The sequence below is a fragment of the Nyctereutes procyonoides genome, unplaced genomic scaffold, assembly GCF_905146905.1.
Source record: "Nyctereutes procyonoides isolate TBG_1078 unplaced genomic scaffold, NYPRO_anot_genome, whole genome shotgun sequence".
NCBI classification, from domain to species: domain Eukaryota; kingdom Metazoa; phylum Chordata; class Mammalia; order Carnivora; family Canidae; genus Nyctereutes; species Nyctereutes procyonoides.
This window is the reverse complement of record NW_026575146.1, coordinates 75,807,185-75,834,998: the sequence shown is the minus strand read 5'-3', so window position 1 is coordinate 75,834,998 and position 27,814 is coordinate 75,807,185. Positions and strand designations below refer to the sequence as shown.

The window sequence follows — 27,814 nt, the reverse complement described above, 5'->3', positions numbered from 1 at the left end:
AGCGATGGGAAGTGGGGGATGGGAAAATGGGGCCTGCCCTCCACCCTGGAGATGAAGAGGGCATGGAAAAAGTCACCCTAGTGCCCAAGCTACAGCCTCCCATCGGGTGGAAGGGCCGGGGTGGGAAATTCAGTGCAAGGTACCTTGAAGGCTATTGCTTTCTAGGGATTTTCACATTTTGATTTGGGGGTGGCTCTCTAGCGAGGGGCAGGGGTCTCCCAGGCTTTAGGGGTAGGAATTGTCTCTGGCTTTTCTTCTCTCCCTTTGTGGGAGAGAGACGAGGAGGCCTGATTCCCCCAAAGCCATGGAGTAGAGAAGGGTCTGGAAGACCTAGGAGGGGGACAAACGGGGGAGAGGGTGGGCATGGGGGTGCCCCTCCCCCAGAGATGCTGATGATGGAACCAGGGCACTGGGGGCCCTGCTTTGGGTTGGAGGAAGTGGAGGTGGTCTCCAAGGGGGAGGGGGAGATGGATGAGGGTAGAGGTGGGTCTCAGCTATTCTAAGTCCATAGGGTTGTCAGGCCCTGAAATCTCAGCCTGCCAACAAGGTCTTAGAGCTGACCACAGCCACAGTGCTCAGGGAGCCACTCCCAAACCAACTCTCAGGGCTGCCTGGCTTGGCAGACTCCATTGCTAGAACATTCTAGCTCCTCAGGGCCCATGGCAAGAGCACCAAAACATTCTGATCCCTCGGATACTATCAAAGTACTCCAGCTTGCTAGAAACCACAAGCCAATCTAATCTATCAGACCACACGAAGCATTCCAGCTCAAGGGACCCTACCGTGTGGCTCACTGAACTCTACACTGGGTCATGGTGGCCTAACAGAGCCACCACACATTTGGCTCACCAGACTCAATGGAACAAAGCCACGCAGACACAAGCATGCACACGAAAGGCGGGGGTGGGAATGGGGGTCTTAACAGTTTTCACTAGCTCCGTCTCCCACCCCTCCCTGCCAGGTGAGTTCACAGACTTGGTGTATTTGGATAGAGATGACCCTGACAATATTGGGTCTTTTTCCTTAGAGTCCTCCAGATATGATTCCAAGTCCCACCCCTTATTCTCTTCCTAGGCAGACCCTCCAGGCCAAGACCCACCAGAGAGGGGTGCGGGTGAAGAAGAGAGTCAGTGACTGGCCATGGCCCAATTCAGGAAGTGCATGCTCCATCCCAATGATGTCACAGGAAATAACCTGGAGATACCACAGGAAGTACATGCCCCCATGATGTCGTTGAAATAACCTTCGAGGAAGGCCCATTGAGACATCATAGGAAGTACCTGTCTGTCCTATCATCACAGGAAGTGACCTCTGGGGAACTATTTCCTGTGACATCGTAAGGAGTGCCAGTGGCACCCCAGAAAAGTACTTGACACTGTGACATCCCAACAGGGACCTTCACTCCCATTACTCTAGGTAAAACCATAGAAGATGCCACAGGAAGTTGTTCTGGCTTCTCACAAGAGTCTTGCCCACAGGACTGGACCAATCCCAGAGCTGGCCTCATTCCCAGCAGCACTGCACACCCTCACCCCATATGACCTGACAACAAAACAGTGATCAGCCCCACCTCGGAGAGGCAACTCCAAAAGGGGTAGAGTCGCTGAGCAAATCTGGAAACTCTGGGGTCCCTGCTCCAAATACCCCATTTCAGCTCAGACTCCTCTGCTACCTCTACTCCCATCCCTTCTCCCAGATCTGGAACTGAAAGCAGAAGAGGTGGGGTGTTGTTTAGGGGAGGCCCCTCATTCTAGGTGGCCCAGAGGCTCCCTCCCCTCCTCCCATATGGAAATTAAAACTTACAAAGGGGGGGGGGGAATCCTTACCAAAAAAAAAAAATGGGGAAAAGAAAAAAAGAAAAAATAATAAGGAAAGGAAAAAAAAAAGAAAAAAGAAAAAAAAAAGGAGGGAAAGAAAGAGAAAATAACGCTTTGTTTTCTATTAAAATCAACAAAATGCAATATATACAGATATCACACAGACCCGGGCCCTGGGAGAGGAGGGTCAGGCCCCAGTCAAGCATAGGGAGGAAGAAGAAGGAGTCAGTTCAGAGCTGGGGAGGGAGCTTCTGGGCCCCATCCCCAGCCATCACTCAATCCTGCCTATGACTACCAGAAGGGGGGGTGCAGTCAGGCCTACCCAGCCCCATCCCACGAGGAGGAGCAGGACACCCCAGCTGAGGTCAGGAGTTGGGGTTGGGGGGGCGGGGGAGGGGAGGAGAAGGAAGAGGAGGAGGAGGGGCAGGAGGAGGGTGGGAGCACACACCACAGGCCTCATCCCACTTTCTGGGGGTTTGAGGCCCTCACTCCCTGCTCGTAGGTGACCCGCTGGCTGATGAGGTATTGAGCGGCTTGCGTGGCCGCAGGGCTGCCCGTGATGGTGACCCGCCGGTTCCGCGTGCCCGGCAGGAACTCTCCCTTCTTGGAGATCTGGATGCGGGCGCCTGTCAGCTCCTGGTACTCCACCAACGTCTTGCCCCCTTTGCCCAGGATGGCCCCCACCAGGTTCTCAGGCACCGCAATCTCCACCAGCTCCTTGGCACTCTCGGCGGCCAGCTTCTCCGCCGTCAGGAAGCCCCCCGCCGCCCCGGCTGCGGCTGCGGCGGCCACCAGCGGGCCACCCCCGCCGCCCGCCCCGCCGCCCGCCCCGGCCCCGAGGTAGCCGTTGGCGGCGGCGGCCAAGGCGAAGGAGCCCAGGGCCCCGGGGGGCGGCGGCGGCGGCGGGGCGGCCCCTCCGGCGGGCCCGGCCCCGGCCTCCCCCGCGTAGGACGCCAGGAGGTTGGCGGCGGCGGCGGCGGCGGGGTTGGCACCAGCGGCCACGGCGGCCAGGACCCCGGAGGCCGCGGCCGAGTTGAGGCCCAGGCCGAGGGAGTTGGTGTTGTAGCCGTAACTGGCCAGCGTGTTAAGCGCCGTGCTGATGGCCAGCAGGTCGGTGCCCGAGAAGGCCGGCAGGGCGGCGGGGAAGGCGCCCACGCCCGCCAGCCCCGCGGGGCCCAGCAGGCCGGAGGCGGCGGCGGCCGAGGCGGCGGCGGCGGCGGGCAGCACGTCGGCGGGGCTGGCGTACGGTGAGCCGGTGGGGTTGGAGTTGGCCACGGGGCCAGCCACGTTGGCGTAGCTGATGTTGAGGCAGCTGCTGCTCTGGGGGTCTTCCTGTACCTTCTGCACGATGGCGCTCACGGCCTTGTGCACCTGCTCCGGTTCGCCGCTGACGGTCACCACTCGCTCCTGAAGGTTGATACCCTCTGGCTTCTGCGACAGCTGCACCCAGGCACCCGACTGTTCCATCACGGCTTTCACTGTGGCGCCCCCCTTGCCGATGATCAGGCCCGCGGTGCTGTTGGGGACGATCAGCTTGGCCTGCGTGTGGAGCGAGAGGGAGGGTCTTTAGGATGGAGGGTGGAGAACAGCAACAGTAGGCTAGAGCTTGTTTTCCTAACCCGCCCCCCTCCCAAATGCGTCCCAAATCAGGCCTGCTGTGCCCCCTGATATGCACTGGTATGGTCCTACTGCTTGTTAAAAAATAGTGAAATACATCCACTTTGGTTGGTTAAAAAGAAAAAAAAAAAAAGAGCTAGTACTCCAAGTCCTCTCAGTAGACTCTCAGCCACCCTGTCCCATGCCTCTGGGACTCCTGGGACCTCCCCTGCCCTCCAGGACAGTGGGTGCTCCCAGCTTGCACTGGTGCTTACGCTTTCTAGACCTTTATTTTTTTTATTTTTTAAAAGATTTTATTTATTTATTCATGATAGACCTAGAGAGAGAAACAGAGAGGCAGAGTCACAGGCAGAGAAGCAGGCTCCATGCCAGGAGCCCAACGCAGGACTCGATCCCGGGACCCCAGGATCATGCCATGGGTCAAAGGCAGGCGCTAAACCGCTGAGCCACCCAGGGATCCCCCCACCTTCTAGATCTTTAAACACTCTGACTCCCAGCCCCAGAGAAGCAGTCATTAAGTCTAACTTTAGGGATCCCTGGGTGGCGCAGCGGTTTGGCGCCTGCCTTTGGCCCAGGGCGCGATCCTGGAGACCCGGGATCGAATCCCACAGCGGGCTCCCGGTGCATGGAGCCTGCTTCTCGCTCTGCCTGTGTCTCTGCCTCTCTCTCTCTCTCTGTGACTATCCTAAGTAAATAAAAATTAAGAAAAAAAAAAGTCTAACTTTACAGATAAGCCACCTGAGGTCCATGAGATGAAGGGACTCGCCCCAAGACTACCCAGGTTGTGGAGGGGCTGAAATCCAGACTCCTGGATTCCTGTTCTGTCCTGTTACCTACCCTATGGCAAAGTCACCTCACTTTTGTTATGGGCCAAATTGTTGCCCTCCCCATTCGGATGTTGAAGTCCTTTTTTTTTTTTTTTTTTTTTTTTTTTTAAATTTTTTTTTTATTTATTTATGATAGTCACAGAGAGAGAGAGGCAAAGACACAGGCAGAGGGAGAAGCAGGCTCCATGCACCGGGAGCCCGATGTGGGATTCGATCCTGGGTCTCCAGGATCGCGCCCTGGGCCAAAGGCAGGCGCCAAACCGCTGCGCCACCCAGGGATCCCCCTTTTTTTTTTTTAAGATATTATTTATTTATTCATGAGAGAGAGAGAGGCAGAGACACAGGCAGAGGGAGAAGCAGGCCCCTCCCCCACCGTGGGGAGCCCCATGTGGACTCTTAATCCCAGGAGTCTGGGATCATGCTCTGAGTCAAAGGCAAATGCTCAACCGCTGAGCCAACTAGGTGTTCCCAGAGGTTGAAGTCCTAACCCCTCAGTACCTCTGGATATATCTGTATTTGGAGAGAGGGTCTTTAGAGAGGCAATTAAAGTTAAGTGAGGTTATTGGGGTGGGCCCCGATCCAATATGACTGGTGTTCTCATAAGAAGAAAAGATTAGGACATAGGCACACACAGAGGAAAGACGGTGTGAGAACAGAGAGGACAACCATCTCCAAGCCCAGGAGAGAAGTCTCGGAAGAAACCAACACTGTCCCAGATCTCAGACTTCTAGCCTCAGGAACTGTGAGAAAATGAATTTCTGTTACTTAAGCCACCTCGTCTGCATTACTTTGTTATGGCTGCCCTAGCAATCTAAATACAGTTGTCCTATCTGTAAAATGAAGATAAAGAAACCCTATATCTAGGGCAGCAGGGAGACAATTGGGCACTTAAATACAGTGGTCCCCTTCTTGCGTGGGACAGAAAGGCCCATCCTTTGCTGCTGCAAATCCCATCAATCTTAATTCTGGGTGCGGGGGATGGGGGGTGGTTAGATTTCAAAACCAAAAGTCTCCTTTCACATATCTAAGAGCACTTAGACACATAAATTCCTCCTCCTATGTCCTCTCAGACCTGTGGGTTCCACCCCCTTAGGCTCTCACCCCTGCCTCTCCTTTTTGCCTCTGAGCCAGACCCCAGGGGTGTTTGGGAAATTTGAGGGAGCAGTTTTGGTTGTCAAGACGATGACTAGTGGCAGATATGGGCATGTGGTGGGCAGGGCCTTAGATATTTGCACCCCACAAGGTGGGAGTCAGTTCTTCACAACCATGAAGCAACAAACCATCCAGGTACCGTTTGACTTTTAAATGACTCCCTGGACATTCATGTTGGTGAAAAATCTATTTATAAATCTCAGAGCCCAGGAAGGGGCACCTGGGTGGCTCAGTGGTTGAGTGTCTGCCTTCGCTCAGGGCATGATCCCCAGGTCCTGTGATTGAGTCCCGCATTGGGTTCCCCGCAGGGAGCCTGGTTCTCCTCTGCTTGTGTCTCTGCCTCTCTCTCTCTTTGTGTCTCTCATGAATAAATAAATATTTTTAATAGTATAAATTATTATTTTTAAGATTTTATCCATTTTAATGTTCATTATTTAAAAAACCATGACAACAGTAGTAATGCCACGTGTCTTATTTACGACTCTGATATGACACCCTGGATCACTGTGTTTGTCAATGTCTCTCCTACTCAAGCAATGCTAGGTGTAATGAAATAGCAGCTATTTCATTACTTCTACACAATTGGCTGAACATTTACATATTAAAATTCATCTCGTCTTATAACAAATCACCTTCCTTTCATTTCTCCTTTATGTAAAAGTCTTACGGGATAAAGAAAATGTACATGCGTACAAGCGGAATATTCCTTGGCAATCAATTTAAATGAACAAAGTACTGATCCAGGCTACAACATAGATGAACCTAGAAAACACGCTGTGTGAATGAAGCCAGACACAAAAGACCACATATTGTATGATTCCATTTATATGGATGTTCAGAACAGGGAAATCTATAGAGACAGAAATTAGATTAGTGGTGGCTTAGGGCTGGGGGGTGGTGCTGAGCTGTGGGGATTGAGGAGTGATAGCTAAGGGGATCAAGATTTCTTTCTGAGGAAATGAAACGTTCTAAAATTGATTGTGGGGATGGATGCACAATTCTGAATATTATAGAAACTTTGAACTGCATGCTTTCAATGGGTGAATTGTATGTATGTGAATTAATATCTCAATAAAACTGTTAAAAATCTTATAGATTTAGATAGGTTAGATATCTACATTAAATGCATTTTTCATGAACTGAAATAAGTATGCGTGTGTGTGTATAATTTCAGAGATGAGCAGACTGGGAAAATATTTGTAGGGGAAAGAGGACATCAAGTTTGACAAGGCTGAGAACCACTGATCTGCTTGCTCTGTTTTTTCTTGATCTGACTTCAGTTCTTTCCTCTCCCCCCCCTCTCCCCATCCTTCTTGCTGACTCTGTGGCAGGCATAGTAGACTCCCTGCTGTTCCTCCAAGTTACAAGCTTGATCCAGACTCAGGGCCTTTGCACCTGCTATTCCCTTGTTTAGAATCCTCTGTCCCAGAAAAGGAGGCTCACCTCTCTCATCATTCAGGTCCTTGCACAAATGCACCTCCTCAGAGGCCTTACCACCCCAATGATCAAAGCTTGTTTATTTGCTTATTTTATATCCCTAGCACAGACACCTCCACACTTGCATCCAACCTCTAACCTCACATCTCCAAAATGATGTAGAATGGACACTTCAAACTTAAAATCCAAAGTGGAACTCATCTGCTCAAATGTGTTTCTACCATGGTCTTCCTCATTTCAGTACGTGGAATATGCATCTTTTCACTTCTCAGGCTCAAGACTTAGGAGTCCTCTCTTTCCCTTCCACTAAACATCCAATCAGAAATTCTGTTACCTCTACCTTCAAAATATATAGTTGGGATCCCTGGGTGGCTCAGCAGTTTAGCACCTGCCTTCGGTCCAGGGCGTGATCCTGGAGTCCCAGGATCCAGTCTTGCATCAGGCTCCCTGCATGGAGCCTGCTTCTCCCTCTGCCTGTGTCTCTGCCTCTGTGTGTGTGTGTGTGTGTGTGTGTGTGTGTGTCTAAGGAATAAATAAATAAAATCTTAAAAAAATTTATATATATAGTAGATGGGGTGCCTGGCTGGCTCAATCAGTGGGGTGTGTGATTTGATCTCAGGGTTGTAAGTACAAGCCCCATATTGGGTGTAGAGATTACTTTAAGAAAATAAAATCTTGGGGTGCCTGGGTGGCTCAGTGGTCGAGCACCTGCCTTTGGCTCAGCTAGTAATCCCGGAGTCCTGGGATCGAATCCCATATCAGGCTCCTTGTGGGGAGCCTGCCTCTCCCTCTGCCTATGTCTCTGCCTCTCTCTCAGTGTCTCTCTCACGAATAAAGAAATAAAATCTTAAAAAGAGAAAATAAAATCTTAAAAAATATACATAGTAGACTATCCTAGATTAAAAGAGACTAATGAGGTATAACAACCCAATGCAATGCATGAATATTGACTGAATCTTGGATAAAGAAATACTTTCTAGATATAAGAGATACTTTGGGACAATGTGAATATGAACTTTTTATTAACTAATAGCATGGAACTGGTGTTAATTTTTGTAGGTGTGATAACAGTAGCATAACAACATAGGACACGTCCTTAGTCTTGGGAGATGCATGCTGCAGAACTTAGGGTGAAGAGTCATGAGATTTATACTTATTTTCAAATGGATCAGCAAAAACAAAGAAACAGACAACCCAACAAACAAACAAATAAAGCCAACCAGCGCGCGTGTGTAAAGAGATACAGCAAATGTTAATGATTGGTGAATCTAAGTGTGGTGTATAAGGAGTTCATTGTATTATTCTTAAACATTTTCAAAATAAAAAGTTAGGAGAAAAAAATGTCCCAGGACTCTTTTTCTCTCTTTTCCTGCTTTATTTTTCTTCATAGCACTTTTCACTCTCTGACATTTACTTATTCACTTGCTTGTTTTCGATCTCCCCAGGAAAGAATGTAAGATCCACAAGGACAGAGATTTTTGTCTGTATTGTTTACAACTGGGTTCTTGGTGCCTAGGGGAATGCCTGGTATGCATTCAGCAAAGAGTATGTGAATGAATGGATGGATGAAAGAAGGAACAGTGGGATGTGCCTACAGGACCAAGCAGGAATGGGACTGGATGGAGATGACCAGGTGTTTCTCATCTGGTTTTGTTGGTGGTGGTGTGTATATGTATGTGTAGGCAGGGAGGTAGGGTGCTGTGCATTTGGGTACACAAACAGCCTGATCTGAGTTTTGTAGATTAATTGGACATTCTGACTTGTAAAATGGGAAGCACCCTAGTTTTTAAATATTGGCTACCTCTTCAAAAGGTCTATGAACTACTGTGTAGTAGCCAGACCAATGGTTTGCAGTTTGTGCACATATATCCCCGAAAAACCACCTTGGACTCTGGAAGCACTTGTTCAGGTTTGAAATCCTGGCTCCACCACTAATGCTGGACAAGGGACCTAACCTTTTTGAGCGTCTGCCTTTTATCATCTATAAAATAGGGACATTTATTTGTCCTCCACAGAATTATTATGAAGCCTAACTGAGATCATTCACGAAATGATGAGCTTGATTCAAGGGCTACTGACCCTTAGTTATATTTCTGCTTAGCCCTTATGGGCATATCATCATCCATTTATTCAAACAAGCAACATTTGCTGAGTACCTACTATGTGCTAAGCATAGGGTGCCATGTGAGTGTGCAGGTAATATGTGCTCATAGTAGATACTTAAGAAATGGTTGTTGTCATTGTTACCCTTGTGGGAAGACCTGGATTTAAATCTCACATCTGTGGTATGGTCGTTTTGCAAAATAGTCTGATAGTTCTTCAAGAAGTTAGATGTATTATCTGACCCAATTCCATCCATAGGTATATACTCCAAAGAACTCAAAACCATACACACACATGTTTATAGCAGCATTCTTCATAATAGCTAAAAAGTAGAAACAATCCAAATGACTATCAGCTGAGAGACAAAATGTGATATATCCATACAGTGGAATATTATTTGGCCATAAAAAGGAATGACGTTTTGACATCTGTTACAATAATTAATCTTGAAAACAATATGCTAAGGGAAAGAAGCCAGACACAGAAGGCCATGTATTATGTCATTTGATTTATATAAAACATCCAGAATAGGCAAATCCATAAACACCAAAAGTAGGTTAGTGGTTGGAAGGGACAGGGAGGGGAAGCTGGGAGAATTGACAGTGACTGCCAAAGGGTATGGGGCTTCTTTTTGGAGTGGTGAAAACGTTTTGGAATTACAGTAGGTGATCAATGCACAACTTTGTGAATATACTAAACACCCTAAATGGTATACTTTAAAATGGTGAACTGTAAAGTACATTAATTATATCTTGATTTATATTTTAAAAAAAATCACCAGAGAAAAGTCTGACAAGAGGATAGAACAGAATGCACAAAACCAGACCTAAGAGTCAAGAGGTATTTAGTATGATACAGCATTTCAGAGGGAAAAAGGATGAAGTAACCATTCACCAAGGAATGGTAAGAGCAAATGCCTTCACCTTTCTGTGCCTCGTTTCCTCTCCTCCAACACGATGTAACCACAGCTACTCCATACAGCTATTGGGAATACTCAATGTGCCTGGCACAGGGGAAGCCCTCAGAAAATGGTTAACTGTCTTCGTGATAGGCCCGGGTGGTAGAACCACAGTATCTTAGAGAGATCGCAGGTGGAGTTTCATAGAATCCTGGAGTGCCAGGATATCAGAACAGTACAGTGTTAGATTAATGTACATTGAGAATCTTGAAATCACAGAGCCATAGAACTGTATGAGTTTCAGGGCCAGAAAGGCCTCAGAGAACATCTGTCCCCATGATAGGGAAGTCTGAAGAGACATTCAAATAGTGCTAGTATAACAATAATTATACAGCTAACAGTGCTTCCATTTGCCAGACACTTTTGTAAATGCTTTCAAATAGTCACTTACTTAATCTCTACAAGAACCCTACAAGAATAGCCAGGCGCTATTATTATCACATTTTATGGCTTGGAAAACAAAGGCAAGAGAGGTTGAGTAACTTGCTCAAGGTCATACAGATATTAAGTAATAAAGCCAGGATTTGATCGCAGTCCAGAATCTGTGTTCAGATTCCCAAGATTTCACCCCAGAAATTCTGATTCAGTGGCTCTGGGCTGGGATTCAGGAATCTGCATTCTAAGCTACCTAGATGATTCAGATACCAGTCAGGGCTGAGAACCACTGGTTTAGCCCAGAGGTGGCAAACTGGTGGTCCTCAGGCCACAGGCAGCCCACAGTCAGCCCATAGGCAGCCCACAGTCAGCCCATAGGCAGCCCACAGCCACATAGTGTTTTTAAGACTGAGCCAACCTTTAAAAAAAATCAGCTTATTTCAAATATTTCTGGCTTCTTCTGAAAAATTTGTAAGATGTGGCAACACTTTGTCCACATTCCCAAAGGGCAAGAATTGAGTCGAGTTGAGTAGCAGCTGCCCCCTTTAGGGATGGCATTATATCTCTCTGATGAGGCCAGAGTCCTCAATTCTTTATGTTCCCTTGCTGAATCTCGGAGGCATTTCAATTTATAATCCCTGATTTGGCCCAGCTTCCACACTGTAAAGAAAGGAAACTGAGGCTTACAGGAGAGAAAGGAACCCAGAGTAACACAGCAAGTCCAATGTAGAAAAAGACACCTGTCCTCTGACTTAAAAATCCCAGAATAATATCAGCCACTAACATTTTTTTGAGAACTTTCTATGTACTAGGCATACATGCTAAGTGCTTTTCAAACATCAGTGAACGTTGATCACTGCCCTTCGCTAGGTACCATAATGAATCTCATTCTGCAGATGAGAATAATGAGGCATGGAGAAATCAAGTCACTTGTCCAAGGTCGCACAGGTAAGAAGTTATGAGAATAAGATTCAACTCAACATCTTACTCCAGAGCCTGAGCCTTCAGCCATTATCTCTTTCATTCTTTAGAGCCCCCTAAGTAATAAATAAGGAGAGATAAAATCCTGGTTCTAAAATGTTTCAATTCCACTATCTCAGAGTTCCTGTGGATTAGGGGGTTGGGTGGAAGTATGAGGCGCAGATGGTGCTGACCCCATTTTCCCTGCAACATGTGCAAACTCTTCATGAACTCTGAGCCCTTTGTAGCCGCGACCAAGGCGGAGGGAAGAGGCAATATCCTGGCCACCCTGTGAAGTGTGTAAACTGTGGCCTGCTGGTGGGAAGGGATTCGGGAGAGACCTGGCACAGCCACTTCAGCACCAAGGACAGCAGCCGCGCTCCAAGCTCCAAGCCCGAAGTCTTTTTGGGAATGATCGATCCGCTTGGCAGCATTCTTCCAGGGCTTTCCGCCCACCTTTCCCCAGGAACCTGGAGGAACTCTGGCCTGTGGTTTCTCCCATCTCAGGGTAGTAAGAATCCCCAAGAATTCCAGATTCCTTTTACCAAGGGTCTCTCTCTCTCTCTAGTCTTTGCTCCCAGACAGACGTTAAGGAAGCCTCACTGGTGGCCTGTCCTCCTGCCAGGGGCTCTGGTCCCTCTTATCGTGTGTGCAAGTACATGGGAGTGGGGTAGGGGAGAGAAAACAGGGAGTGTGCGCAGTTCCTCTGCCCTCCACCTCCTACCCATTCCGGGCCACGCTGCCAGGGGCTTTGCAGCAAGCCCACCTGCCCGGTGAGCACCGTGGTCATGGCAACCAGAGAGGCCAGGGTTCTGATTGGTCCGCTCCCTGCCATGCCCCTACGCCACCGCTTCCCTGTAACTGAGGCAACCAAGAGGCGCTGCCTTCCCCTCCTCCTTCCATCCCTCCTAGAGAGGGCTGTGTAGGAGAGGGACCAGCCCCCTCTCTCGCTAGCAAAACATCATTTCTCCAAAATAGCGGCTACTCCCTATAAAAATTAATGGAGAGAGGGAGTCTGAGGCCATTTCTCAACTCTTCTGGAAGTGGATGGGCTGTCATTGAAGTCACTTCCGGTGAGAACAGGAAGTGGGAGGCAGGTTGCTCTGGGAGACAATGGGATGAGGTGGAAGGAAGGAGAGGGTCTAGAGAACCCCAGGAAGGAGGAACTGGGGGTGGGGGAGGTCAGGTCCGGGACAAAATCTCCCAGACTTTCACTCTCTCTCTGAATCAAGCCCACTCCAAGAGGTTTGGGTCCCTAGGGTGACTCCCTAATAATTCGACTGACTACTACCATGTATTTGATCGACAAACGTCCTATCAGCGTTATCTTATTCAACTCCCACAGTAATCTAGTGATATGGGAGAAGTGTCTTCTGAACCTCACCGGTTTTACAGAAACCCAGTCTTTGCCCCTGCTGACCTGCTTGGCTCTGTCAGGGTTCATCGTGGTTTGGGGTTGAAGGATGTTGACCACCTCAGGCTTGGTCATTGCTTGTGGGATTTCTCGGACCTTCTCAGCAATAAAGCTGTGCACAGCATTCAAGGCCTCTGCTGTGCCCTGTACCAGGCATACTCGTTCTGTGGTTCCTGTTGAGCAAGGGAGAGAGAGGGCACCCTCATCAAACAGGAATGGGAAGATTCCTGGGAGACAGGCCCCATTTAATGAAAAGAGAAAACCTAGTTCCAGACCAGAAAGTGGACCTGACTGGCCCAGGTCACATGGTAAGCCCAGGGAAACTGGCATGGGCTTCCAGGCCATGATGGGTAGCTGGGAAAGTGAGTGGAATGCCTGTTTTATAATCTGCACTTCATGTCCCTCCCTCAAAACAACCCCAGGGGATGTAAGAATGATGCTTAAGTGCTTTACGATGCCCACAGCAGCTCTGGGCAGGGGAGACAGGGCTCAGCTGCCTCTTCCCAGTCCATGCCGGCTCCCGGTTGCTCTGGCAACCATTCACTCACTCCCCCCCCCCAACCCTAGAAGCCGAGAGCTCAGGCCTGCAACCGTTGCCACAGTAACTGGAACCCCCTTATCGGTCTGGCTGGCCGGGTCCTCAGCCCACCCCCAGGGGGATGAGGGACGAAGCCTCGTTGCTGTGGCAACCCCTGAAAGCCTGCAGCGAAGGCCTCTGGGCTTTTGGAGAGGATGGGGAAGGGCTGGGGGATGGGGGAGACAGAAGAGAGGCCAGAGTGCCCGCCTGGACCCACCAGATGGAGGGGGGAAGGGGAGGGGAGGGCAAGGGTGTGGACAGGAGAGAGCAGAGGCAACTCTACTGTGGGTAGGAAGGGTAGGGACTCAGGGATGGGGAAAGGAGGGTGGGGTGGATGCCTTTGCTGGAGATTGTCTAGATTTTGGCTGCGGTTCTAACCTAGGCATCCTTACTGTGTGTGTGTGTGTGTGTGTGTGTGTGTGTGTGTATACTTGAGGTAGGGAGGCAGAAGAGAAGCCAACTCTGGATGGTGTTGGGATATATGTGTGTGGGACAGGGACTCTGGGCAACACTCTGACCAGTACGAATGTATCTGTGAGACTGTTTGGGTGAGTGGTGTGTGTGTGTGTGTGTGTGTGTGTGTGTGCGCGCATGCATGTGCGTACATGCATGTGTATACCTGGGCAGGACTAGCTAAATTATCCTTATTTGTGTATGTGTATAAGAGAAAGAGTGGGAGAGCTTGAGATATCAACCGTGTGACATGGTGAATCCAGTGCACTCTTGCGTATGGGAAAGACTCTGGGTGTCACTGTGATCTCCAAGGTTATGGATACTATTTGCCAGACTGAGCTGCTTGTACAGGAGAGTTTAAAAGAAAGAAACAAAGAATCTCATGAAGCAGCACTGAGGCTGTATGATGAATGTATATCACTTTGAGACTGGATGTCAGTGTGAGTGTTGTCAGGAAAGAGACAACCAGACAACCAGACACCTTTAGGTGTTCAAAAGACTCTTTGGAATGACTGGTGTGTGGTACATGTGTATATGTGCATAAACCTGTGTACAGGAGACAGATGGACAAGACTGTATGACTGGTATGTGTCAATGTGAGAAAGACAGAGAGAGATAGACAGGCAGACTCAAGTGTCAGCATGTAAGACCGGATGACTGATGTGTGTATGTATGTGTGTGCCTGTGTGTGTGTGTGCCTGTGTGTGTGCATTTTAGCTGTACAAAGACGGCTCTATCGTGACCAGCAGGTGTGACAGTGTGCATGCCTGGGTGAGCTGGGCATGTTTGGTGTGTGGAGTGAGTGTCTGTCTCTCTCTGGGTGGGACTCTGCCTACAGGACCACTTAGCTCCCTGGCTCTTGAGTGTGTGCCAGGCTCCATGTGCCTGAGCATCTGGGACATTTGGGGGTGAAGGTCCAGTCTCCTGTGGGTGTTCTAATACAGCATGTTGTTGCTACCAGTCTAACCTCTCACTTGCCATCTCTCAGCCTGGCATGCCAGTCTCACCATGTGCCTGGGTGTCACTGTCTTGGGTCACTAGTGTAAGTTGACATCCCCCATCTCCTCTGGGCTGCTGTTCCTCACTTATTCCCCCCAACCCCAGAACAATGGACTGGTCTGAGCCAAGGGTGAGTCAGCGTGCAGGCTGCCTCCGTCTGGGTGTAAATAGGAAAGGGTGTGGGTCAGGGTGGGAACTCGGGGTGGGGGGGCAGGGAGGCCCTAGGGAGAGCCTGGCTGAAGTGGCTCTGCACTCCCATTTCTGCGAGGCTCCCTTCCAGCTCAGGGAGTCTGTGACTTCCCACCCTTTGTAGTTCTTAAGTGGGCTCCCCAAGGGCTTTCAGGGGCTCAGTTAACCCTCAAAAGAATGTCCAATAATGATAGCTGGTGCTTACAAAATACCAAGTGTTAGGCAATATTCTAAGCACTTTGTATATATTTGTGCACTTAATGTATGAGGTAGGCAATATTACTATTCTTGATTTACTGCTAAAGACACTGAGGCACAGAGAAGGTTTGGGATTTGTCCAAGTTCACTCAGCCAATAGTGAAAGTTCAGGGTTTTGAACGCAGGTGTCTGGCTTCAGAGTTTGGACTTTTAAACACAGAGCTCACCCTGGGCTAAATTTGGGGTGGCTGGAGTGTGTGTGTGTTTGTGTGTATGTTGGGAGGAAGGCATAAGACAACTCCACTTTTTGCTACTGTATTTTTGATAGTAAAAAAGAATATACATGGATTTATTAAGTAATCACTTAAGATTTTGTACTTTACGGCAATATCGTTAGAAATCAATACATTGAAAAAAAAGTATGTGTATCTGTGTTTTTCTTCTGGGGACAGCTTCAGGCAAATGCTCAAAATCAGAAGGCGTTTTAGAATCACTAAGGTGTCTGGGTGGATGTACGGAAGTCTGTGTGACTTTGGGCAGATACCTGCTTCTTTCTGGGTCTCAGTTTCTGAGATCTCCATGGGATCTCCATGCATGATCTGGAAGGATAGAGTCTGGGGCTTGGAGTTTCCTGTACCAAGGAGGGGACACCCTTTGTGCTTTGCCCCTCCCTTGGGGTTAAGGGTCAGGTAGGTTTTTGTTTCATGTAGTAGACACAAATGCAGTGTGTGTGGGTGCGTGTGTGTCCATCTGTCTGTGTGTTTCGCCATTGTCATTTCTCATCTGTTCTGTATGCTTCAGTCACAATGAATAAACTACCCCACCAGCCTTTGAACATGCTACTTCATCTTCCTAGAGTACGCTTCCCTGCTTTTATCTAGTTCGCTCTTACTTATTGTTCTGGGCCCCTCCTCCAGGAAGCCCTCCCTCACCTTTCTAGACTGGGTCAGGTGCCCCATCTGGGCTGCCACCATCCTCTGGGCTTCCCGTCCTAGCCCTGACCACACTAGGTCATTGCTGGTGTTCAGTCTGTCTTCCCTACTGGGCTGTGAGATCTGGGAGGGAAAAGGGGGGGGGATAGTTCAGTCACTGCTATGTCCTCATCTCTGTCCATAGAAGAGGTGCTCAGAGAATGTAGCTTGAATGAATGAATGAAAGGGTGTTAGCCAGGAGTAGAGGGAAATACACTCTTTGTTTCAAGCATTTCTTGAAACATTTCTTCATTTCTTATGTTCCTGTGGGTCCTAGGAAGTCCTAGGGGGCAGGACTAGGACACAGGGGGCCGTGTCCTGCATCTTTGAGTCAGGAGCCGGCACAAGCCATATGATCTGGAAATTCCATGTCAGCAATTGGGGGTGGAGGTGGATGCATGTCCTGGTGTTGGGGAGAGATGCTGGATCACGTTGCTTGTTTGAATAGTATTTGGCCCAAGAAAGCCATTGACTGTCCCATTCTCTGGGGTTCTCAGCTGCCTGGCCTTTGGGGTGTGTCACTGAGTTGGGAGGAGATGATGTGTCTCATGTCACAGAATGTGATCCAGGGATAAGGAACCAAGTATCCTCAGATAAATGCCCCCAAGCAGAGGTCTTATCCATATCTGTGGCCGAAGGGGGCATGTGGGTGAAACTGGGCCAGGATGGAAGAGAAAAGGGGGGTTGGGTGGGGTGCCTGGTTCCCTGGACAGTTCTCTAAACCTCTTGCCAAAGCTGCTTAGTGAGATGGGAGGCAGGGCGGGTGAAGGGAGGAGGGGTAGAGAGAGAGAGAGAGAGAATATGAATGTGTTCTGACCCTGGACTCTAGCTCTGGTATTTGACCTAAAAAATCCAAGGGGATTAAGGATGAACTAGAATCAGCTCTGGACCAAAGGTGCAATTCTGGGGGCCCTCCCTGGAGGACATCTCTAGATGTTGAAGCTCAGGCATTGGTCTTGGGAGGGAGTCATGGAGGGGTGACAGATATGCAAGGGGCAATAGAGGGAATGGAGGGGACTTGGAGATGTTATGGTTGTGGGGAGAGAAAGTGAGAGCTAGAGGGGAGGCAGAAGAGGGGCTGGGTTTGGAGAAAGGAAAGAAAAGGCTCATGGGGCCTGAGACTGGGAAGGAAGCATGAAGGAAGGGATGGGTGAGTCAAGGCAGGAAGAAATAAGGGGCGATCCAGCAGATGGTTGAGGGGGTGTTACTCAATATTGGTTGACTGACCAGAGAAAGAAAAGCATGAGATTATAAGAGGTGAGGGGTAAGGAAAATATGGGGCGAGGCGTGGGAAGACAAGAAGCAGGGGGCGGGGAGGAGAAGGAGGGAGAGAGGTGGAAAAGTAGAGATGGACAAGACAGAACGATGGGAGCGAGAGGTGGGGAGTATATCCAAACAGAATCAGAGACAGAAGCAAAAAGAAGAACAGGAGGAGCCAGAGAGAGGCGGATGGGAATGGAGACTCAGGGAGCAAGAGCTGGGAAAGTCAGAAACAGAATGAGAGAGACATAGGAAGAACGACACCGAGAAAACCAGGGAGCCTCAAACTGGGCAAGATGGGGTAACAGAAATCCAAAGGGAAAGAGCTGGGGAGGAAGAAGTGCGTGTGTGTGGGGAATGTGCAACACGGCTGGCTGTCCCCCCAACCCCAAGGGACGCCCTGACACCTGCCTCCCTGCCCGCCCCCCTCCAGCAACTCCAACTGACCCAAAGGGGCAGGTGTGTGGGAAGGGGCACATCTGCCAGCACATCATGCAAATGAGCTCATGAATATGCAGCAGGCCCATTGTCTGGCCCTGCCCCCACCCCCATCTGCTCAGGCCCGGCCTCTGGGGCTGAGGGCAGCTCTGTCCCCTTAGAAGGAGGGGAGGCCCCCCCATCACCACGACTGCCCAAAGGGCAGCCCTTCCCCCTTATCCACGGCCCAGGTGGGAGGGACAGGAGGCCAAGGGCAGAGTCCTGGGCCAGGGCTCACCCGGATAGAAGTCTTTGGACTTAGAGAGCTTGATGGTGGCTCCTGTCTCCTTCTGCAGCTGCACGATGGTCTGCCCGCCCTTGCCAATGATGGAGCCTGCCGCGTAGCTGGGGATCAGCACCTTCAGGAAGTATTCGCCTTCCTCTGCAGGGGCACAGGGGGAGGGGGGAGGGCAGTCAGGGGGTGGGTCTCCACCTTCAGCCTGGTGTGGGCCTAGGAAACCAGTGGCGTCACAGGAACATATAGGAGCAATGACCATGAGAATAGCAGTAGGGAAGATAATACAACTAATGATCTTCATTCATTCACTCGTTCATTCATTCATTCATTAATTCATTCCACGAATAGTTGCTGAGCACCTGCTGCCACACGCTTGGCACTGTTTTAGTGAAACAGCCATGAGGAAAACAGACAAACTCCCTGATTTTGCAGGCAAATGAGGCAAATAAGGCCAAGAGAGTTTCAGTGATTCAGCCAAGAGCTCACACAGCTACATTCTTCTAGAGGGGGGAGACAGACAGTATGTTTTATGTTGGATGGCGGTTAAGCTCCACAAAAACAAAAAGGGACAGGAGAAGGGACGGGGGCTTGTAGAGGCGGCAGTGTCAGATCCGGTGGCCAGGAAAGCCCTCCCCAAGAATGTGGTATTCTTTGTTTAACAAACACTTCTACAGAACCTAGTATACACTAGACTCTGTTTCAAGTACTATACAAATATCAGTTCTTTTACTTTTCCCACTGATGCTATGAAAGAAGTACTTTGTAACCTGGCTTTAGATTCCCGGCTCTGGACCCTCATGACTGATTGTTGTCCAGGCTGTGGAGGTGGGAATGGAACCATGAGGCTCTGTGGAAGAGCAAGTGCAAAGGCCCTGGGGTGGGACTGGGCCAGAGGTGTCCAAGAAAAAGTGAGGTAGCCAGTGTAGCTAGGGCTGAAGATGACAGGTGGAGAGTGGAAGGGGATGAGGGCTGAGAGAGGTGGTGGCAGTGGTTGAGTGTTGAGGTTTGTGGGCCATAGTGAGGTCTTTGGTTTTACTCTGAGTGAAATGGGAACCATGGGAGGGCCCTGAGCAGTGGAGAGATGGGATCTGACTTAGGTTTCCAGAAGATCCCACTGATGCCCACAAGGTAGGAGGTGGTGGCAGTCTAACTGGTGGAGCCATCTAGGGGTGGGTGGGGGAGGAGGGATCCGGAGGAGAATATCCAGAGATGTTCTCAACACTCAGTATGGACCCTGTACTGTGCTGAGTGCTTTGCAAGCTTGACCTCAACCATTCCCTACCCACCAATGAGGTGGGTATAACAAGCCCCATTTTTACGTGGGAGGAAACTGAGGCACAGAGTCCGTGAAGGCACCAGCCCAAGGTCAATTGCTCAAGGGCACCAAGAAAGTCCCTGGCATGAGATCCCAATGCAGTTCTGCTTCATTCTTGGCCCTCACTTGCTTAACACCTTCCGATGTTGGTGGCTGAAGACCAATGTAGTCAAGGACAGTCCCCAAGACCCAGGGGTGGTGAGGTGGTGCCAGTGGTCACTTTTGGGACTGTGGCCATTCTCTGTTAGGGACTAATTTTCTTGGTCATGTGTAAAATGCTTTGTCAATGCACTCAAGGCACATGCCTAACCTTCTTTTTTTTTTAATTTTTTTTTTTTTATTTATGATAGTCACAGAGAGAGAGAGAGAGAGAGGCAGAGACACAGGCAGAGGGAGAAGCAGGCTCCATGCACCGGGAGCCCGACGTGGGATTCGATCCCGGGTCTCCAGGATCGCGCCCTGGGCCAAAGGCAGGCGCCAAACCGCTGCGCCACCCAGGGATCCCTACATGCCCAACCTTCTAACCCAACTGTTGTCCCCAACTGCTCAGAGGGTAGAAATTGTGGAATCTTCTCCGTATAAGAGCCTCTATGATTTGGCCCTGCAGTTCTTTCCAGCTTCAGGTCCTCATCTTCTTCTATAAGCATCAGACATACTTCCTCTTTGTTAAGTGTTCCCTCCTCCCATCCACCTCAGGGCCTTTGCACATTCTTTTTACTTGGAACTGTCCTCCCCCAGTGAATTCCTCTTGTCCTTCAGGTCCCCACTCGAATGTTGCTTCTTCTTGGAAGCTTTCCTTGAACTCTGAGGAGGAGATAGATCCCCTCCCGTTCATTTCATGCCTTCAGAGCAACATATCAGACGTCCCCTGGAGCTCACCTTTGTGTCCCAGGGACTCATGCCATGTCCCAGCACATAGTGGGCATGCAATAAAAACACTGGGGAAAAGAAGGGAGGAGCCAGGCCATTCTGCTACCAAAGCTTAAGGTCTTAAACCATCCCCCAGTGGTTTAAATTTTTTTTTTTCTTTTAAGCAAAGGAAACCTATTTTCAATGTCTCACATGAAACTCCACCACACAGAGCAGATAAAAGAGAAACTGTTCTGGTGAAAGTGGGGGCAGGGCAGGGGGGCCAGGAGCCCTGCCCATCTCTTCCTGATCCCTTAGGATTGAAGGTTCTGGACTCCCTGGTGTGTTAAGGTGGGGGTATGGGGGCGAGGGGCTGGACGGGGCTTCGCTGGTATGGCGAGGGGGGTCCAGAATGAAGGGGATGCCCTGAGCCCAAGGCAATCCTCTTAAACTTGCCTCATCAGACCATTAAACCTATTAGGTAATTAGCCCCCCAGAGGGCCTTCCCATCAATCATCCTGAGCCCCCTGAATTCACTTTCTTCCCTGGGCTCACAGAGGCAGCCTCTTGCCTGCTCCGGCCCCTAAACCTGTCACAGAGGTGGAGGACCAGTCCTCTATCCCTGAAAGGCTCAGAAAGAGGAGGAGGGTGTTCTCACAAGGACTCCATCCTCTTTTTCCTTCTTTGACTTCATTCCCTATCTTCTCTCCAGCCAAGGTCTCTTCCCCAACTTCCTCCTTGAATGTAGAAGATATTCATCTACTCTGAAGAAAACTGGGTATGCCTCCCTACCCCATTTCCTGTGCTCTCCGTCTTAGCCTTCCCCAGGAATCCCCATATGAAACAGCAGAAACAGCCATAAACTGAGTGTGAATTTTGCCAGGATGGGCCGCCTGGCCTTGGGCAAACCACCTCACCTCGTTGGGCCTCAGTATTCTCATCTGTAAAACGCGCTCCATAATTAATTAAATGATAAACCGTAAAGTACTCGGGATGGTCTCAGGCACATGGAGGCACTTGAGGAACACTAGATGTCATTACCTCCACCATCAGTGTGATTATCACTGACGTCAGGAACACAAGCAAAGTTCTTGTCACAGTGTCTGGCCCAGGGTATGTGCTCTACAAGTGGGGAGACGAGCCTCTAAGGTCTGAGGTTTTTGTTGGGCGATGAGAGAAGAAGGGGAGACCCCCACTTCCTTCATCACATGCACCCTAAGGGATGTCCCTGGCCTTTCTCTGCTTCTTGGAAGAGGAATGAGCTCTCACTGATGGAAGCGAGACCCTGCTCCCCCTTCTTTTCTCTGGACGCCCAGCATCTCTCTGACTACCTTCCTTCTCATGCCACCTCTTGCCTTTACCCTTGATGTATGCCCTCGGTACAGTTTCCTTCCTTCTCTCCCCCTTCCCTCCCATCCTCCAGCAAACCCTTCCTGAGCACCCATTCTCTGCCAGGCTTTGTTTTAGGTGCTGATGACACAGCAGGGAGCGAGACAGTCCATTCCTTCAAGCCCACTCGCTTTTAAAATTTAAATGCATCCAAAAAATAAAATAAAATAAAATTTAAATGCATCTATTTAAAGAGGACACTTAAAACCCACTGCTAATAATCAGAGTTTGAAGGCTCGTTATGTTTTCCCCTCCAGGACATATGATATAAACATACCATGGTTTTAAAAAAAAAAGTTTGTCCAGGGACTGCTTAAGCCACCTATGGGTGCTCAAAGATCCCTGTATCAGACTAGTGTAAATTGGGAGCCTCAACCTGAGGCCAGCCTCCCACAGAGAACGACTAGGTGGGACCTCCCACCTGCACAAGCTCAGAACTCAGGGCACAAGTCCCCCCAACTGTGGCCAACAAACTGCTCTGACCCTCTTTAGAATCCTCTTCACGTCTTTCCCATTTGGGAAGCACTCCCCTCCGCCTGCTTTTAACCCTCACTCACCCATCCCTGTGTGAGTCCCACCTCCCCCAGGAAAAAGCCAGGCCTCTCTTTTCCCAGCCTGCGTGGCAGCAAGGGGAGACACATACCCTGAACCGAACCCAGAGCTCCCCCAGACCTCACACACTCCCAGCCAGTTTGAGCAACCAAGGCTCTGCCTGTGAAAAAGTTCTTCCTTCTACTGAAGTAGAATCTAAATGCCAGAACTCTGCACCCACCTACCTCCACCCCCCGCCTAGCTTTTCCCTCTGGGTTCAGGAAGCTCCCTTTACCCACGACCATGACAGAGAACTAGAGATGCCCACTTCTGCTTTCCAGATGGTTTTCGTCCTGCTACAATGTCAAACACTCCTTCTTCTAGTCTTACCCTCCCTTTTGTGCCTACCTTCTTCAGCAATGCTTCTGGAGTTTCCAAAAGGCATCCAATACCCCTGTCCCCTGAAATAATGTGGACTTACCCAAGAGATTTGGGGTGCCGTGGTAAGAGTGGCACTTTTGATCAGAGAGTTGACACTAAAAGGCAGCTTTAAGTGGGGGTGGCATCTGGGTAGCTCAGTGGTTGTGCATCTGCCTTCGACTCAGCTCATGATCCCGGGGTCCTGGGATCGAGTCCCCCATCAAGTTCACCACAGGGAACCTGCTTCTCCCTCTGCCTATGTCTTTGCCTCTCTCTGTGTGTCTCTCATGAATGAATAAATAATATCTTTTAAAAAAACATTAAAAAAATAAAGGTGGGGGAGGTCATTCATGACAAAGGTAGAGCAGAAGGGGTGTGGTATGTGTTGTAGAGGTGACTTCGGTGTCAGGAGGTCTAGGGGGAACCAAAGTTGGGGTGTCTGTTCGTGGGACCCGCTCTGATTTGCGGGTTGGGACCGGAAGTGTCGGTGTGTTCCACAGAGGTGTGAGGCAGCTGGGGTGTGATGTTGACGTTGTCGCGGGAGTGTATGGGGATGTTGTCGGTGGAAGACAAGACCTGGTGGAGTGTGGCGGGAGCAGTACCGCTCAAGAGGGTGGGGACGGCAGGTGTGCAAAGCGGTCTGGTGTGAGAAATGCAGTACAACGTGCTTCCAGGGGACGGCATGTCGAAAGTGTGACACCGTCTTTGAGCTGTGACACTGTCTCTGAGTGAGAGAAAGGTGGCTGGGTAGGATTTCCTCGGGGGGGGGGGGGCGGGAAGCACTGCTGGATGGTGTGACAGGCCCCTGGTGGCATTCTCCATGGGATGGATAACAATGTAATGACAGCTCTTGTGTACTGATACGCATATGTGTGAGTGTGACAGCCTCACATATAAAGTCTCATTTAACCCTACATAGCAGTCTGGCGTGGTAAGTAGCAGATCTCACGGCTCCCATTTTGCAGATGAGGAGACTGAGGCTTGGAGCAGTGAAATAAGGTGGCCCAGGGTCCCACACCATGAGCACGGCAGGGAGGAGATAAACCCTAGAAGATCTCACTCTCAGGCTCTTAACCCCTGCGACACTGTCTTTATGTTAAGCAGCGAGGATAGTGGGAGTGAGGATTGGCAGCTGGTAGCTAGTTGGGGTGTGACTGGTGCGCATGTGTGTGTGTACGTGGGGAGGGAAGTTGTGGTTTCTGTACACATGGGGGTGACAGAGGTGGGAGTATGCCAGTCAGGAGTATGCCATACTAGTGGCACCTTAAGAGTTTCACTTGTATTCAAGGGAGGTGGGGGGACATCCTTTGTTACTGTCCTACAGCCAGACTAGTTATCTCTCTGATAAGTTCCTAACCTGAGTTTCCATTCAACCTCTTTTACCCAAATCCTCCTGTGCTTTGGTGCCTTGTCTCCCTCCCAATGGTGTCTGTTGGCCACAGTGCCTGGACATCAGTTGGAATGACCCCTATCTCCTCTATCAGCCGCCCAAGAATGGCCAGGAGTGGCAGGCTGGTGCTGCAGGCAAGAGCTCAATCTGCCCTGTCTGCCACGACCTGCTGTGACACCCTAGAAGACTCCCTCCACCCCCTGAGCCTCAGCTTCCTCACCCCAAAATGGGGTTCACCACAGTGTCTACCCACATCATGAGCCAGCCTCCCGGGGTTCAAATCCCAGCTCTGCCTCTTATTTGCTGACCCACCTGGGGCAAGTTATTTAACTTCTCTGTGCGTCAGTCTGTCATCTGTTAAGAAGGGTAACATAAAAGAATTGTACGGATTCAATGATTGGTCTGTGCCAAGCATTTTCCATAATACTTCCTGGCGCGCCACAGGCCAGAGATATTAGCCAGTATTATAATTTATTATTGTTGATTATTACATCATAGAGTGTTGGGAGAATTACATGAAATACTGCTTATAAAGCAGTGAGCAATGATATCGGTAGTGGTTATTACTACTATCGTTGTGGTTATTGAGATTTCCCCACCTGACAGATGGTGACTCTTGAGGCTCAGGAAGGGGGTGAGGTTGACCCAGCATCCCCCAGTCACGACAGTGTTATTGCAAAGAGCCCTCAATTTTGAGATGAGAGTCCTGGATCTTTGCCCAATGCTGCCTCTTGAGTGTTTCTGTAAATGGAGGACCATCCCTTTGCCTCTGCAGGCCTCAGTTTCTCCACAGGTCACCCAGAGGAGAGGTGGAAGAGCTTGCAGGAGAGGGTCCCTGTGGGCTCATCCTACTTTCCCCGCTGCCGAGGGAGGCAGAAAGCACAGTGGTTAAGCACATGAGCTCTGGAACCAGGGTTGAACAGATCCCCGTTCCACCAACTTATGAGCTGTGTGACTTTGGGCAAGTGGCTTTATTTCCCTGAGCCTGGTTTCCTCTTGTGAAAAAGCAGCTCAAATCATCTCCCCCAGAGGACCGTATTAGGAAATAACCCATATCTCAGAGCCTCACTTGGAGTAGGTGCCGAGGACTCGGGCCTGACCGTCCTTGGCAGCATCGCTATTGTTAGGTTGTGCTGCTCAGAGCAGTCAGATTTGGGGCATCTCAGCCCCTTAAAAAGAAGGATGAGACACCTTCCTCCCCCCAAGCAGGGGCAGGGCTGGGCTGTCAGGTCAGGCTCAAAGACCGCCTGGGTCCCCGACTCTCTCCAGGACTGGGAATGGCAGTGGGGCAGGAAGAAGGAAGGAAGTGGCTGGGACATATTCATGTGTGTGCTGGGGGTTGGGGGGGGCAGGAAGAAGGACAGGAAACTCCCTCCCACCCCTCCCCCAACTTCCTTTTCCTTCAATTTCTGCTGGACACCCCCTCTCAGGCAGCCAGGGGGTCCCCAATTCCGGTCCCACCTGGACAGGAGTGTGGGGGGCTGCTGGCGTGGAGGAAAGAGACTTGGCTTGTGTTCCATTGAGCGGAGGAGGTGAGAGGTCCCCACCCCACCCACTACAGGGCCTGGTGGAGACCGGAGCGTGCACTCTGGCCCAGGCCATCCTTCTCCCATCCGGAGGAAAAGGCCAGAGGAAGCAGATTTTGGCCAAGGTGACCGCAGGGAGGGGCTTGTCTGCTATGGGGTCTCCCTCCATCCAGGGAGTTAATAGGCTGAGTTTTGAGTCTCCGAGAATCCCTACCTCCTTCCTGAGTCCCTGGCCCGAGAGACACCCACTAGAGTTCCCAGCTCGTCTTTTATTCTTTGGTACACATACCTCCTCGGGTCACACACACAGTGAGGGGCCCTCCTGTCTCCTACGCGCACACCTTCTGTGTTGTCAAACACTCAGACCTCACACACACGCACACACACACAGAATCAGTCCCTTGTCTCTCTCACACACACAGAATCACTCCCACATCTCTAGTGTTACATACTCAACCATTTCACTCACACACCCTCCCCTTGTTATAGATATATATACACACATGCACACACACCCCTTCCCTTTTCATACCCCTTGGGTGTCATATACACACATTCTCTCTTCCCTGTCACACGGGCACCATCCTTCCTTCTCCTTGTTACACACCCTCGTGCAGTTCACCCACAGAGCCCTAACCTCTCCCCATCATACACTCACCTTCCCTTGTCGTACACACCCCCTCTGATGTCACTGTTGCACACCTCCATGTGTCACACCCAGCCACGGCCTCTTTGGAGTCACACCCACACCCTTTCCTTGTCACATACCCTCACCAGCTTCTTCTGGTCTCACCCCACCCCAAACACGCCTGTGTCACACACACTGAACTGCCTTCTTTGATCCACACAGCCTCTCATGGCTCACACCCAGAGCCGGCCCATTCAGCTTCCCCCACACACCCCCTTGCATGTCACACACACCCTCTCACTCATGTGTCACACCGCCACAGCCCCCTCTAGGGTGACATGCACACACTTTCCCTTGCCACACATACCCCTTTGAGGGTCTCAAACACAGAGCCCAGCCTCTCATCTCACCCTGTCTCTTACACACACACACACACACACACACACACACACACACCTTCTTTCCTGTCATATCCATGATCCCTAATGTCACACACCCAGGCCTTACAGGGCCCACGCGCGCAAATACACACAAACACACACACACACACACACACACCTGTCCCAGCCACACATTCTTCCACCTGGCTTTACACACCCACCCATTCCTCCATCTCACCCAACACACCCACCCAGCTTGTCCCCACGCACAATTCTCGCCCATGGCCCACTCGTGCCTCCCTCTGGGACAACCCTTGCTCAGGACATCCCCAAGGAGGGAGGCTGGGAAGCTCCGGGTCCACAGGCCTCCTCTACTCCTTCCCCTCCCCCCCGCCAGGACACGCCAGCTCGGGAACACCCCTGCCCCGAAAGGGTCACATCACACACCCCTCAAGGACACAGAGACGCCCGTCCCAGAGGGACCCACGCCCCCCATCCTTTTGCGCCCCCCAAGGACACTTACCACCCCCTCCCCCCCACCCCCTCTCATCGCAGACAAAGCTCCCAGCCCCGGGCAGCGGCGAGAGGGGGAGGGGGTCCGGCCCCCTCCCCAACGCCCCTCTCAGCTCCCCGGTCTAGGGAGGGGCGCCCTTCCCCGCCCCAGAGCCCTTGCACCTGCCACGGCGGGGGGAGGAGGATGGAGAAAGGCGAGGCCCCCTGCCCGCTCCCCTACACCGAGCCGCAACCCTTTCTCACCTCCCGTGTTGCTGCGCTTGGTGCAGACCACCTCGGGGGGCGTTTCGAGGGGCCTCTTGCGGGAATCCGGGGCCTCGGGCTCCATGGGGGGGGCCTGGGGCGGCGGCTGCTGCTGCTGCGGCGGCTGCGGCGGCGGCGGCGGCGGCTGCTGTGGCGGCGGCGACGGCTGCTGGGGAGGCTGGGGTTGCGGCGGCGGCGGCGGCGGGGGCGGCGGCGGCTGCGGGGCCGCGGAGGCCGTGAAGAGGCCGTGCACCGCGCCGGCGGCCATCATCCTCATGGTCGGGGGGGGGGGGGGGCGGGGGACGGGGGTGGGGGAGGGGGAGGGAAGGGGATGTGGGAGGGGGAGGGGGCGGCGGCGGCGGGATGGGGGAGGGGGAACCCCGGAGAGGGAAAGAGGGAGGGAGCTGGTTCTGGGGGGCTGACAGAGCCTGGAGAACGGATGTGAGCAGGACGGGAGGGCAAGGGGGGTCCCCGATAGGGCCCGGAGAGAACTGAGGGGTGGGGTCTCTCTCAAGATCACCGAGGCCAGGGACTGGCCGCGCCACTGGGGGGGGTCGGGACCCCCTTCTTTGCTCCCCCGGTGGAGGGCCGAGCCCCCCAGACCCTGC

The 27,814-nt window shown here is 51.1% G+C and overlaps 1 protein-coding gene across 1 annotated transcript; it reads right to left on the bottom strand.

Annotated features, from left to right (window-relative positions):
* Positions 1–223: 223 nt before the first annotated feature.
* On the bottom strand, positions 224–27,448 carry NOVA2 (NOVA alternative splicing regulator 2). The gene is made up of 4 exons (XM_055309397.1): positions 27,207–27,448; positions 18,023–18,166; positions 12,667–12,833; positions 224–3,356 (listed from the first exon to the last, which is right to left on the bottom strand). Exons 1-4 carry the CDS (start codon positions 27,289–27,291, stop codon positions 2,274–2,276), a joined length of 1,479 nt encoding a protein of 492 aa, XP_055165372.1. The 5' UTR covers positions 27,292–27,448; the 3' UTR covers positions 224–2,273.
* Between the last annotated feature and the right edge of the window lie 366 nt (positions 27,449–27,814).

Coding starts and splice junctions, on each gene's coding strand:
- NOVA2 (XM_055309397.1), bottom strand. CDS start 27,291: ATGGAGCCCGAGGCCCCGGATTCCCGCAAGAGGCCCCTCGAAACGCCC. Junction 12,834..18,022: donor GTCCAAAGACTTCTATCCGG/GTGAGCCCTGGC, acceptor CTTGCTCAACAG/GAACCACAGAACGAGTATGC. Junction 3,357..12,666: donor ACCCTGACAGAGCCAAGCAG/GTCAGCAGGGGC, acceptor CTCCACACGCAG/GCCAAGCTGATCGTCCCCAA.